Below are 15,086 nucleotides of genomic sequence, written 5' to 3' on the forward strand. Positions count from 1 at the left end.
TGCATATTATGCGTAGTTGATGTAATCTCAATATGTCATTATAAACATTTATTTGGTATAGAAATTATTATAGAATATATTTGTTAATTTGCTTAATTTCAGGATTTGAAAGAAATTGAGCAAAAGTTTGAAGCCCTTACCACCATTCACACTGACAGAGAGACCAGAGAAAATAGTGGTTCAATAACATCTCAAGGTTGGTCTTTTTAACATGTACTGATATGCTTCCTTGCAACTGTTAGGTTTATCACTTATACACTTTTATTAACGCTTTCAGCGACTCTAGTGGAGGAAACTGGGTGTGTTCTGAAAACTTCTTCAGGTTGTGACACCAGACAACTGCTCCTGTTGCCATGTCTCCATGCCGCCTGTAAACCCTGCATTGACCAGCTCGACCAGCAGAACATTGTGTGTTCATGTGGGCGAGACATCAACATGGTGGAGGAAAGTGGAACAGTCGACTTCGTGAGAAGAAATGAAATCACATTTGCAAAAGAAAAACCTGAATGTGAATACCAAACAGAACAATGCAAGGGGGACGTTGTACATCATTGTAAGACGTGCAACATATCTATGTGCGCTAATTGCACAACGAAACACGAGACGGCAAGAGCAAACTCTGAACACACGGTTGTACTGGCTGAGGAGTTTAAGAAAATGCCAATTCGGGAACGACTAGGTCTCTCGACCTGTTCAACTCATCCTCGTGAAATTGTCAAATATTTTGACAAACAATGCAACACATCAGTTTGCGATGTGTGTATCAGAGGAAACCACACCGACCATGGTATTAAAGCACTGGATGTAGCATTTAAAAAAACTGAAGAGAGTCTTGTTAACAAAGTTCGTCAGCACAAGGAATATCTGGAGAAGATAAAGGCCTCCTCCAGACAGCAACAGATCCGGGTTACAGAGCTGGAGGAAAGGGCAGATCAAGTGAAGAAGGAAATAGCTGATGTCCATAGCGGCCTTGCTCTGAGTTTGGTTCAAAGGTTAAAGCATCACACCCAGAAAATAGAAAATCAAGTAGAGGAAAACAGAAGTATTCTCCGGAAAGATATGGAATGTCTGGAGACCAATAGCTCAGCTGTACTGACTACATTAGGTTATGCTGAAAGAGCCATGGCATCTACAACACACGCCCAATTCATGAATCTGTCATCTACCATTGTCAGCAAGATAGACGAAGACCTTCTCCGGTCTCTTCCCGAAGATTCAGTGAAGTCACAGTCCATGAGTTTCATTCGTCAAGGACATAGAGCTCTTCACGAATTGGTTGAAATGTTTGGCACCTTCAGCACCTCTGACAAGGGCGTAGATGAACTAGATACCATGCCGACCATAACAGGTAATTTTCTTTCTTCATGTGGTATAAATTGAGTTCGTGTGTTTGAAATCATTATTTAATTCTATAAATTATTATATAAATTTACAAAACATCGAAATATCTTATATCCATTATAATGGGTTGAAAACCAAAACCACATCATGATATCTTTCTAGATTACACTCACCATATATATTTTTTGTTATTGTAATTTCTAGACTTGCAAAATGAGATCGTCATTTTCAAAGATCAGGAAAAGGTAAATAAAAGAACAAACAACATGTTAAACTTTTCATTTTTTGTCTCCGGTGTATTTTCTCCATGAATATACAATAAATTAATTATGGATTGATAAACATATGTAGTGCACATGTTATCCCACCATTCGTACATGACGTAAGTAAATGACTTCACTTTATATCAGATGTTATTTTCACACTGGCAAGTTTTCCCAAGAGATTTTCTCTAGTATAGTTGTAGTACATATATTAGTATAACATGCTATGTCATAATTTTGTATGATAATACACGCCCCTTAAAATTCTTAACTTAACATGAAACACACGAAGTCGTATCGCAACAACCAATGTTATATTAGAATTTGTTTCTGTTTTTAAATTAGGACTTCAAAATGGAGAGGAAACGCTTGATAGAAAATGCCACGTTCTTAAACCTGGAATCCCTAGGTAAGATTCATCATGTTAATTTCAAGTGAAGTGACTGCTTATTATTGCTAATGGTGTTTACAATTCTTCAATCATACTAGGTCATCTTGTTAGTTGTAATGTGTTTTTGTATTGCGATGATACTAATTTAGTTTCGTGTTCCAGTGTGACTTTCAGATGTGAGGATAGGAGTGCCATCCCTAACACCCTAACACCTCAACCCCCACAGGATACTTGAGATTTCTGATTTTTTCAATAATAATTTCAAGAATATAAACAGGTTTCCGTGGAATTCATTACTTGATAAGAGGAAGACAAAGAACTCCAAACAACTAATCATAACTCAGATGTTAGAATATGTTATAAATAACATACTTCCTCTGGAGCCAAGCTCGATGTGTCATGTCGACATGCAGTCTAGGATGCAGATAACTGCACATTGTCATGTAAAATACCTAGAGAAATATCGATGCTTTGGTACTTGCCAACGTACGAGTTATTGTAGTCATGAAATGATTCTGAAATACATTGAGTTTTCTCTTCTTTCAGGAATATACTTCCTGGATGCAGGAAAGATTGACTGGTCATCTATCCTTCAGTGTAAGTACATGCAACATATGTTACTGTTGTCATATCCTGTCGTATGTGGTTGAAGTTTACATGGTAACACATAAATACCTCACTTTAGTTCTAAGTGGAGGTAGGGCTAAAATATAGCCTCACTCTGTTGATTAGGGAAGGCAGGGATACAATATAGCCTTCCTCCATTTTCTTCTTCTTCTTCTTTTTTTTTTTTTTTTGGGGGGGGGGGGCTACAATATTCCCCAACTCCATTAATTAGGGGAGGCACGGCTACAGTATATCCTTATTTCATTAATCAAGGGAGGCAGGGCTGCAAGATACCCTTATTTCATTAATTAGGGGGGCAGGGCTACAGTATGCCCTTATTTATTATTTATGGGAGGCATGGCTGCAATATACCCTTATTTCATTAATCAGGGGAGGCAGGGCTGCAAGATACCCTTATTTCATTAATCAGGGGAGGCAGGGCTACAGTATGCCCTTATTTCATTAATCAGGGGTGGCAGGGCTGCAAGATACCCTTATTTCATTAATTAGGGGAGGCAGGGCTGCAAGATACCCTTATTTCATTAATCAGGGCAGGCAGGGCTACAGTATACCCTTATTTATTCTTTATGGGAGGCATGGCTGCAATATACCCTTATTTCATTAATCAGGGGAGGCAGGGCTGCAAGATACCCTTATTTCATTAATCAGGGGAGGCAGGGCTGCAAGATACCCTTATTTCATTAATCAGGGGAGGCAGGGCTACAGTATACCCTTATTTCATTCATTATGGGAGGCATGGCTGCAAGATACCCTTATTTCATACATCAGGGGAGGCAGGGCTGCAGGATACCCTTATTTCATTACTTAGGGGAGGCAGGGCTACAGTTTACCCTTATTTCATTCATTATGGGAGGCATGGCTGCAAGAAACCCTTATTTCATACACCAGGGGAGGCAGGTCTGCAAGATACACTTATTTCATTAATCAGGGGAGGCAGGGCTACAGTATACCCTTATTCCATTCATTATGGGAGGCAGGTCTGCAAGATACCCTTATTTCATACATCAGGAGAGGCAGGGCTGCAAGATACCCTTATTCCATTAATCAGGGAGGCAGGGCTGCAATATACCCTTATTTCATACATCAGGGGAGGCAGGGCTGCAAGATACCCATATTTCATACATCCAAGTAATTTTCCTGAAAACCTCAATAAGGGTATATTGCAGCAGGGCGTCACTTCATGGGGTATTATCAAGTCGCTCTCAACGTCATATGGCAACGTCGCATTGCAACCCCACCCGTTCGACTGAAAATTACACTTTTTGAAGTGCCAAACATTCGGGCAACTTCGGAATATTGACGTCTACCCTCTATCGTGTTCACAAGTCGCCATTTGGTCTGTTAATTGAGATACTGCCTATGTGGCATGCTTTAGCGTGTGTTTAGCTAAAATGCATTTTTGGCGCGGTTTCTCGTTGCAAATGCGCCTCACTCTTACTTTCAAGACATTATAACTCTCTCCACTTGAAATATCACGTCGCAATGATTAATTAACGTCAGTTGTTGTCGATTTGTTGTTCAACGCCGCACTCAGTAATATTCCAGCTTATATGAGGGCGGTCTGTAAACAATCGAGTCTGGGCCAGACAATCAAGTGATTAATATCATGAGCATCGATCCACGCAATTGGGATCGATGACATGCATCAACCAAGTCAGCGAGCTTGACCACCAGATCCCGTTAGTCACCTCTTACGACAAGCGTCGTCTCTTGATTAAGAAGAAAGCTTAATGTGTGCCAATATGTATTGAGTGAAATCAAGCCTTTCCGCCAATAGAAATATTACTTACGATAATGTAACAAAATTTAAAGTGCGATTTTCAAGAAATGTTCATTTTCTTTGCAATAAAGATCATCATTGGGTTTAAAAATGGGGGAAATTCTACAGTCAGGTGACTGCGAGCGTAATATTTAGCAGTGACCTTGGTCGATGGCCCTTTAAATACTTCATCTGCACGTACTCTCCTTTCAGTTCGTGCTGGTAATGTTCGTACGCTCCAAAACGCTGCTAAATATATAATCGCTCGCGGTCAGTGACTGCCGATCCTCAGTCGCTTTCTGACAACATGACCAAAACGCAATTAATAATTTGTATTACTGTAAGTCATATTCCTTATCAGCGAAATGTCCAGTTTTCGATTTATAAGTATCAGCACTCATGCAGCTAACTTCGTTAATAAATAATCGCGATATTTCGTGACTCTATGTCAGGAGGCGAGGACTTTAGTTCCCCTATTATTTGTCGGTAGTATATTTCACGAGCATCACACAGAGGAGACTCACGGTGTGGTCCAACAAGAACTCTGATATGTCTGAAGCTGTGCGACTGTCAGCTATTCACTTGATGGGTCAAGATAATTTATAAAGGAGCCAGCAAAAAGAAAATGTGTTAATCGTATGACGTACAGGCAGGTACAGTGAATTGTTCAACATTCTCCTCATGTTGTTACCATGAACACTGTTAACTGTGTCGCGCCTGTGTGAATCAGTTCGACTGCATTATTATTCTATTTCTTAACAAAATCGCCGACTTATTGACACTTGACAATATACACTGACAAACTTTGTTATGGTTAGTTTGTTGGTTCGTTAACGCCGCATTCAGCAATATTCCAGCTGTATGATGGCGGTCTGTTATAGATACACTACCCGTCGCTCACATGTAAATACACAACGTATCAGATGATTATCCCAATGTTATAGAACTAGCATTGCTACACGTTGAACATGCCGTAGACAATGTGTGTGGCCCCAATCTCAAAAACATGAACATCTGGGTTCAGTAATCACGATTTAAGACACTGGAACTTCCACATGTTCGTCCTGTCATTCCGCCTACTGACCTGGAGATGCGTTGAGACGTGGACCTACCAGTGACCAAGCCTGACAACGCGATCCATGCACTCGCCTCTTGGCTGCTGGGGAAACATACTGTGGCCCAGAATCACCATGCCGTTAATTAGAAGAAAATGCATGCCAAGTTAAGTGTAATCAGCTGTAGGATGATGCATTTACACTGATGGCCTCCCCTTGTTTGGCTCCATGATACACCCCGTTATAACGCGCAAAGCAACGAAGTTGACGATCGAAATGACACGGTGGGATGACAGTTGCCATTTTAAGTTTGATGTAACTTCCATAGTTTGTTCAGGAAAGAAAGCCAAAAGACGAACCGGACAATTTACAGAGAGAAAATAAGGTGAAATAGATTCCGAATATTGTAAATTGTCCAAGATGATAGATAGATACTAGTATAGAAAACATAAGACGAATAGTTATTCATTAGATATCTCACACCATGGCCGAGGCATGAATAAAAAATGCAATGTGTGCTAATAAGTAAACCTAACATTATTTTGGTATCATTGCACCAATTTCCCCAATGAAGTAGACGAATACTCACTCACTCATCGCCCACGCGAATAGCTGCATTACTAGTGCTGGTAATTTTATAATAAGCAACAGTAAAACACTCACTCCCATGTTATGTCACGTTAATTTATGGAAAGGGTTTTGTCGATTGTATTTACAATATTTCAATCGTTTCTAATGGAAAATGCTATTTAACAACCTCTTTTTACACTTATTCAATATTCCTTAACTGCATATATAAATCGGGAAACCACAGTAAATAGCTAGAGTTATTGATTAGTATTTACAGATTTTATTTGGATAATTGTGTTTGCGACCATTGACAAAAATTATTAAAAATATTTCTTATAGATTATAATCAATAAAATAAATGATCCCGATCCCTAGGTCACTCGTGTGATCACAACTGGACATGGTACAGTTAGTTGAGTTCTATTTTCACTCTTAATACCCTCTCTGTGGTATAATAGAACTTTTTCCATGCACTGACACGTGTACTACGCTTAACATCCGAGTTTCAAATAACCAACGATAGTCATAGAGTAAACTTTGATTTGCGACTATTGTTTTTGAGAAATAAATACGTAATTTCATTGGTCAGTCAAAGTTCGAGAAAGGTCGTTCTGACGTGACCTGTAATGAGGATGTCCTCAGCGGTAGCGAGTATCCGATTTTAAGAGATTAAGGTAATCTAGGCATGTGATAAATCCTGTTTTGTTTATTTAAAGCAGTAATTGTTTATTGATAAGCAAGTTTATCTGTGCAGCCGTTGAAATATGCAGCTACTCGACGATTCGTCTCGTATCAAAACACAGACTGTGTACTCGCAGGGAGATGACCACGGAGTACGCTGATCACTGTGTCGGATTAACGAGACTGATTAATGAGTGATTTCGGTAATTTGCTGCAAGTTAGGTGTGTCGGAGTCGGAGTGCGAGACGGTCGGATTAACGGGTCTAAATAGCACTGATTTAATCGGTTTCCATCATTAGTGTCGGATAAAGCCGACTGTCGGATTAACGAGTGTCGGTTAAAAGAGACTTGACTGTAGAATGAAATTTGTAACCATTTTGTCGTCTGCTCGCATCTGCTTTCTGAGCTAAGGGCGGTGTCGTCACGAGTTGCACGTGCTTGACCGGCGGCGAATCTATTTCGCACGTGAAGCGCGATGTTCCTTGTCACAACAACAAGCTGGAAGTTTTGTTCTGTTTATTTGTGTGTTTGTTTAACACCACACTCAGCAATATTCCAGCTATATGACGGCGGTCTGTAAATAATCGAGTTTGGACCAGACAATCCAGTGATTGACATCATGAGCATCGATCCACGCAATTGGGATACGATGACATGCATCAACCAAGCCAACGAAACTGACCACCCGATCCCGTTTGTCGCCTGTTACCACAAGCAAGGTTTATTATCAAGCCGGATCTTCACGGGTCTGCGGGAAGGTTGTTCGAATAATATTTGTATATTTACATTCAATTCAGCTGCTTTTAGTCTCAACAAGTTCTTCATAAAGAAACCAGAAGGACTTTATAACATATATGTAACATCTACTCCAAATTACAATCTACAAGAATATTCTAGAAATATATCAAAATAGTGTGGTTTATTGTGTTATTTATTGTTTGTGGTTGTTGTTGGTTTGTTGTTTAACGCCGCACTCAGCAATATTCAAGCTATATGACGGCGGTCTGTAAATATTCGAGTCTGGACCAGAACATCCAGTGATTGCTATCATGAGCATCGATCCACACAATTGGGATCGATGACATGTATTGATCAACCAAGTCAGCGAGCCTGACCACCCGATCCCGTTAGTCGCCTTTTACGACAAGCATAGTCACCTTTTACGGCAATCATGGGTTGCTGAAGACCTGTTCTACCCCGGAATCTTCACGGGTCTTATTGTTGGTATCCTCTACTGACAATGCTGCCTAACCATACTATCATCCATCGTCAACCCACGTGCGTCCTGCAACGTGCCACACAATACTTCACCAGCTTCTAGATGACGTCACCGGGTCACGTGACACTGTGATCTCAACATTGACATGCAATCTACATGTTCCTCATTATACCACGTTCATTAGTGTCTCTGAAATAACACGGTGTACATTGTGATTGCGTCTGTTCGCCCATTGTGTGATTGTCGTGCTCTGTATATCCCCACGTATTTGTAATTCAGTATCTCAACTGCAAATATTTTTTTACTTGTGTGACGTAATTAAATTAATGTTGATGTCGTGTGTCTGCCGTTCTGAATAATTTGACAACTGACGAGCCACGCACTAGACCTGTCACTTACTAATTCTACAGTCGGGTTAAAGGATTATCAGTGAATCCAATGTAAACACAAGGTATTACACAGTAGGTTTTATGTTCTTACTACTCCACTGTGATTATATTATACTGTTTGTATATGAGTAAATTGTGAATTTCTTTTATTTAAATATCATTATAGAACTTGACTATCACTATTTGTCTTATGTTTTATTCACAAGTAAACTACATTCATATGTTGTAGGTATACATCTGAAGTATGACAAAGACAGAGTCAATCTCGACTGGGCTCACATCAACACAGAAGGAGACCTGGTCAACAGGGAGTCGGACACCAGACCTGCAGGGGAGGGGAGACTGAAGAAGTACTGGGGCACATGTAGCACTGCCCCCCTCCCCCGGGCTGGCTGTCCCCAGTACTGGGAGGTGTTGAACAGGGTCAGTCTGGACAAACCACTCACAGAGGGCGTCCTCATCCTGGAGGTGGGTGTATGCAGGGAGGAGCAGAGGGACGTGTATCATTCTATCAATGCACGATCCAGCTCCTACAGCCTGGATGTCTCCCTCTGTCCTACACACGGCGGGATATGCAGGAGGACACGGAAGGAGGAGGAGCGTGTGCTGTGTCTGCCTGACACTCTCCCCAACACAGCAGGGGCATCACACACACTACATTACGGTGTTGTCTATGATGACACCAGGAAGAAGATTGTCTTCATTGATGTGAAGGAGAACAAAGTGATGTCGACGTTAGACAATGTAGACTCTAGTCAGACACTGTGGCCGATGTTCGGGGTGTATAACCCATCTGTCCTCACTGTCAGCATGACACTTGTAGTGGGCAGCGACATCAACATGACAGAGGAGAAGAAATCAATGATTGTCAAGGCGCTGTCGTGATGGTGCCAATGATTGTCAAGGGCTGTCATGATGGTGACAATGATTGTCAAGGCGCTGTCGTGATGGTGACACTGATTGTCAAGGCGTAGTCGTGATGGTGACAATGATTGTCAATGCGCTGTCGTGATAGTGGCAATGGTTGTCAAGGCGTAGTCGTGATGGTGACAATGATTGTCAAGGGCTGTCATGATGGTGACAATGATTGTCAAGGCACTGTCGTGATAGTGGCAATGGTTGTCAAGGCGTAGTCGTGATGGTGACAATGATTGTCAAGGGCTGTCATGATGGTGACAATGATTGTCAAGGCACTGTCGTGATGGTGACAATGGTTGTCAAGGCATAGTCGTGATGGTGACAATGATTGTCAAGGCGCTGTCGTGATAGTGGCAATGGTTGTCAAGGCACTGTCGTGATGGTGACAATGATTGTCAAGGCGTTGTCGTGATGGTGACAATGAGTGTCAAGGCGCTGTCGTGATGGTGACAATGATTGTCAAGGCGTTGTCGTGATGGTGACAATGATTGTCAAGGCGTTGTCGTGATTGTGACAATGATTGTCAAGGCCCTGTCGTGATGGTGACAATGATGGTGATATGAACACACAGATTTGTAGTAGACACTCACTGCTCAGGAACAACTGCGGACTGTGGTAAATACAAGCATTATCAACTTATTGTATCAAATTGTGTATATCTTTTGGTTTAACGTGAAATATGTTGTATGCAATGAGTAGATTTAGCACAAAATATCAAATATATATTTAAATACACTCTCAAGCATTTCTATAAGACATTTTGCTACAACAATTCCTCTTGATCATTTCTTACGACAATAGTCCAGAACGTATTTTACATCCGCTTCAGTTGGACGCAAAAAACCCACATGCACCCAAAGTGATGCTCCAACAACGAATTTATCTTATAGACATGTTTTAAACTCATTGCAAAAGAATTAAAACAAATCCAAAATTGATGGAAAACAGCTGTTCGAGTGAGCTGAGGTTAAATTTAGGTATGTCACGCGACGTTGCGTGACTCGAAAAAAATATATTGTGTTTTCTTTTGCTTCGAAGCGTGGAATAAGGGACTTGTTCGTTCCCACAGAAATCAAGTACAGCTTGTCTTGTTCGAGGCGGAGCATAAGGAATTTATTCTGCCGCTCAAAAATTGATTTTTCTCCCAGACGGGATACATAGATTTTTATCAAGATCACGTGATCCAATCAGATCTCATCACTCTGACATGGTGTGGTGGGGTGAAATGAGGTTTAACGTCGCGTTCAATTATATTTAGATAGTGGACTAGCCTCTGAAATAACTGACTCGGATTTTCTGTCATTTCTTTCAAACATTATATTTGTTTGGAATAACAGAGACATGGTTTCAGGTTAGCTCGGGCAGCAAACCACGGAAGACTGTTAGGGGGTATTACCCCCAGTTCGAGAAAATCATCATTCAATCATAGATATACCTTTACAGGAGAGAACGCTATTTTCTTAGTGCTGCACAAGTCTTTGTTTGATTTAGAAAAGGGTGTCTTTAGTGTGTTCTTATATCAATCCTGTGATTGCGTGTCCACCATTGCTTACACATTGCTCTGCATTCAATGTCATGTCGAGGTCAGACTCGTTACCCCTGCCACTAACTTACAGATTTTGGTCCAGAAACTGAACTCTTATCTGATGGAAAACAAGTTGAACCAACCTCACCACACACTGACGATCCTTTCGCTCAAACAGAAGCTTGAATGACGAGTTGATTACAGATTTTACGAACACTTCCAGACTCTTCCAGACTTCCTGATTTTTTAGATACAGACTTGAGAGATCACGATTGACCGTAGCCTTACTACAAGTTGTGACCACAAAATAATTTAATGGTCTCTGCTACAAGGTTGCCCTGTGTGTTTAGTAAGCCTGCCCTTACAAAAGGCAAGTCTAGATAAGTGAACTGTACGCCAGTCTTATAGGGACAACTTGTTCTTATTATTTATATAATCTAGAAATTAGCAAATAAGTCTGAACACATGAAATGAGCTACATGTATTTTACTCACTCACTCAGCCACTGATTCACTCACTCGCTCACTCACTCACTCAGCAACTGATTCACTCACCACTCACTCTGTTTCACTGGTTCACTTACTCACCCACTCATCAACTCGCTTGCTAACCAAACCACTCAACTCACTCTCATTCACTCGCTCATCTTTGATCAATATATGTCGACTGTAATTATTTCCCATTAAACACAGTTACGCGACGAAATATGTTTTTTATGGAATAATAATCACTGACCTAACCAGAAATACCAGTTTTGTAATATTTCATGTCCGAATAAACATATGTTCTTTACTGTAAACAATGGTTATTTTGTAACCGTCAACATGTGGAATAGATCTTCAGCAACCCTTGCTTGCCTCAAAAGGTGACTGTTCTTGTCGTAAGAGGCGACTGACGGAATCGGTGGTCAGGCTCGCTGACTTGGTTTGATGCATGTCATCGCATCCCAATTGCTCGGGTCGATGCTCATGATTTTATATATATTTATATTTTTATATTCGTCAGCAAAAGATATGATCACTGATGGATATCCTGTGACGCCCAACATCACCTTACACCTACTAGTTTATATGTATACTTGTATATTCGTCAGCCTAAGATATGAGCACTGATGGTTGTCCTGTGACGCCCAACATCACCTTACACACACTAGTTTATATGTATATTTGTATATTCGTCAGCCAAAGATATGAGCACTGATGGATATCCTGTGACGCCCAACATCACCTTACACCCACTAGTTTATATGTATATTTGTATATTCGTCAGCCTAAGATGTGATCACTGATGGATATCCTGTGACGCCCAACATCACCTTACACCTACTAGTTTATATGATTGTATAGATGTATATTCGTCAGCCTAAGATATGATCACTGATGGATATCCTGTGACGTGAAACACACATGTCACATTGATACAACATTAAGTCTGAGGTGAGGTATGCAAGGCGTGAAACAGACGTCACATTGATACAACATTGATTGGTCAAGTTTGCTCATACTATCAGTCACTGGTTTGTATGGTCAAGACTCAGTTATATAAAGGTCACGGCCTCATAGATGAGTGTGACGTTAAACAACCAATATAAACGCATCTTTTAGTTCTACTGTAAAACCCTACAGTGAACAAGACTGGTGATGACGAACGGGTAAGGGGAACAACTCTTGTTGGCTTAATATTACTCAGATCTGTCAGAACAGGTACATTCACTAGAGTGAGCGTCTCTCCTATGAAAGCGCATGTCCGTGTGTGTGTGTGTGTGCGTGCGTGCGTGCGTGTGTGCGTGCGTGCGTGCGTGCGTGCGTGCGTGCGTGCGTGCGCGCATATGTGTGTGTGTGGCTGATTCCACCAGTCCGGACCTTTGTGTGTGTGTGTGCGTGCGTGTGTGTGTGTGTGTGTGCGTGTGCGCACGCGCTCTTGTATGTACGAGACTGGACTCACGAATAAGTGTTTTTTGTCAAAACAGACTGAACTTATAAAGTTATGTTATTGGCTGGGCTTATTAAATAATGTCTGTAAGGGCTTATTTGAGTCTATGTTTATGTAAACAATATGTTGGTGGGTGTATAAACAGCTGATCGCCATGCTAGATGAACTGGCCACCGAGCACATCCCACATTGGATGGATACCGCCTGTTGTCAGACAGAGGAAAAGTGTAGCAAGACAATGATGTCGCCTTGAGAATATGTCTAGTAGGTTAAACAAACACGTGTTTAACCGGGCTGATAGATACGCTGTAAATGGTTGTACAAATTGGAATGGTAAGGTAAGAAAGAAGTTTACTAATATGGATTTAGGACATCTATTAAACGCTACAGGTTTTATTGATAAATTTTCTGTTTGTACATAGGTGGAACAATGATGTAAGAATGAATATGTTACCCGTTGGAGTGATATGTTAAGAAAGGAAGAGGGTCGAAATGGGCTTAATAAATGGAGAATGTACCGATGTTACAAACAAGTATATGGGACAGAATACTATGTTTCAAATAAGATGCTCAGAAACTATAGATCGGCACTAGCCAAGTTTAGATGTGGCGTGGCTCCTATTCGAGTGGAAACCGGTCGGTACGAAGGTGTACCTGTCAACAATAGAAAATGTTTTCACTTTAATGACAGCGGAGAAGACGAAGTCCATGTTTTGTTTCACTGCGTATTATATGATGATATCAGGGCAACTCTTTTTAATGAATGTATTGCTAAATCTTATGTTTTAGATATACCTGATATCGACAAACTTTGTTTAATTTTCAGTGACTCCAGTGTGTGTTTTGTACTTGCCAAAGTCTGCTTTTTAATTCTTAATCGTAGAAAAACATCGTTTATATGGATAACTTCTTACTATATCATCTTTATATCATTTATGTATAAATTCTGTGATAATTTGTCTCTCATAATTCTATTGAATTGTTCTGTACATTTTATCTATGTCAAGTTGTACAAAGCTGTTTTATGTATGTACAGAAGTGAGACGTTAATAAACTATTGTCTTTCTGTCTGTCCCACGTCCATCGGACCAGAAGGACTGATGATGACGTTTGTTTAACAATCCCATGTTACCCAGGGGTCAGGCGGCCGGGAGACGTACATGCTTACTTCAAATATACGTCTTTACTAATTAAATATTATATGTATCCAGATGCCAAGAAGTGATGTTCATCGTTAGTCAAGTCACACCATGATGCGCCCAGCAATTCCCTTCTCAAGTCAGGATGTAAAGGTTACAAACAGGATTAAATCGAAATCAAAACCAATCGTCACAGCAGGACCAGTGCCTGGTTGGACAAGGGCGCGTTCTCCCGTGTTGGTTGTGTACTATGTACGTGGGGAATGTATGATGACTATGTAGAACTTCATATTGTTTCTGTCTTGTCAATGAGTTATCGCTCCTGATATGGGGCCTCAAGTGAATTGTTTAAAATGAAAATGGTGTCATTTCGAAATTATTTGTTGTTTATATTTCCCGAGGAGAGAATTACTGCTTGTGTAATGGTTCATTTATGTAAAGAACATTGATTGCATTCTATATAACAATTCTTAATTCAAAATTAAGAAATCATTTTAAGTATATTTTAAAAATCAGTAAATGGGTGTTAGTACTTGTGTGACTGGCACTGTGTCCGAGATCGACTCACATGATGCAGATGTCATTGTATATAATAACTGATCGACATGGGTGTTATGCGACTGGAACAAAGAACTGCTGTCGTCTTACCAATGTTTCTCTGAGTGACATGACACACTTCGTCCGAAGTGTGAAGAGAGACTTTAGTAGGGTGGTATAATATTCACAGTGTGTTGTGTACCTTGACGACCATCTTTCTTTCATTTCAGTCAGTTGAGGTGTGAGTACAGTGAGTCGCGTGTCAACATTTGGATAACTGAACAGCGAGACGTCGTTTATCTTGCGGTTAGAGGCAGCATGTGCAGTAATGGGTGGATGGAGATGCGCAGGTGTAAATGCAGTTGTAGAGCGAAGACAAGCTGTTTATTAAATAAAGATCAAAGCAGCCTCCTCTAGTCTTATCTAACAAATAAAGGTCATGCGATGACACCCTTCGTCAACCCCATTCCCTCAATCTCCTCACTAACACATATTTACCAAAATATAGCCTCGTGGAATCTCACTGAATGAACTACATGTTACGTTCAAATTATAGTTTGGTCTCAGGTTAGGCTGAGGGGTAAACCCCACAGCAACAGTGACTGCATGTGCATAAACACACTACACTGATATATATATATATATGGGAATAGACACAGTCGTTATTATTGTGAACGTATGTATATGTCTCGGTTATAACACACTTGTAACAACACGTCATCTCCCGGACGTGACGTGTG

The 15,086-nt window shown here is 40.6% G+C and overlaps 1 protein-coding gene across 1 annotated transcript in view; it reads left to right on the plus strand.

Moving 5' to 3' along the window:
- Positions 1-9,546, plus strand: part of LOC124123914 — a 48,086-nt gene extending 38,540 nt beyond the window's left edge. The window contains exons 5-10 of the mRNA XM_048387158.1: positions 103-196; positions 278-1,348; positions 1,546-1,586; positions 1,950-2,013; positions 2,542-2,592; positions 8,525-9,546. Coding sequence (XP_048243115.1) covers positions 103-196; positions 278-1,348; positions 1,546-1,586; positions 1,950-2,013; positions 2,542-2,592; positions 8,525-9,180 — 1,977 coding nt within the window. The 3' untranslated portion in view covers positions 9,181-9,546. The remainder of the gene's footprint in view (positions 1-102; positions 197-277; positions 1,349-1,545; positions 1,587-1,949; positions 2,014-2,541; positions 2,593-8,524) is intronic.
- The last annotated feature ends 5,540 nt before the right edge of the window (positions 9,547-15,086 follow it).

This window comes from Haliotis rufescens, unplaced genomic scaffold (assembly GCF_023055435.1).
Source record: "Haliotis rufescens isolate VD_foot unplaced genomic scaffold, xgHalRufe1.0.p SCAF_67, whole genome shotgun sequence".
In the NCBI taxonomy this organism is placed as follows: domain Eukaryota; kingdom Metazoa; phylum Mollusca; class Gastropoda; order Lepetellida; family Haliotidae; genus Haliotis; species Haliotis rufescens.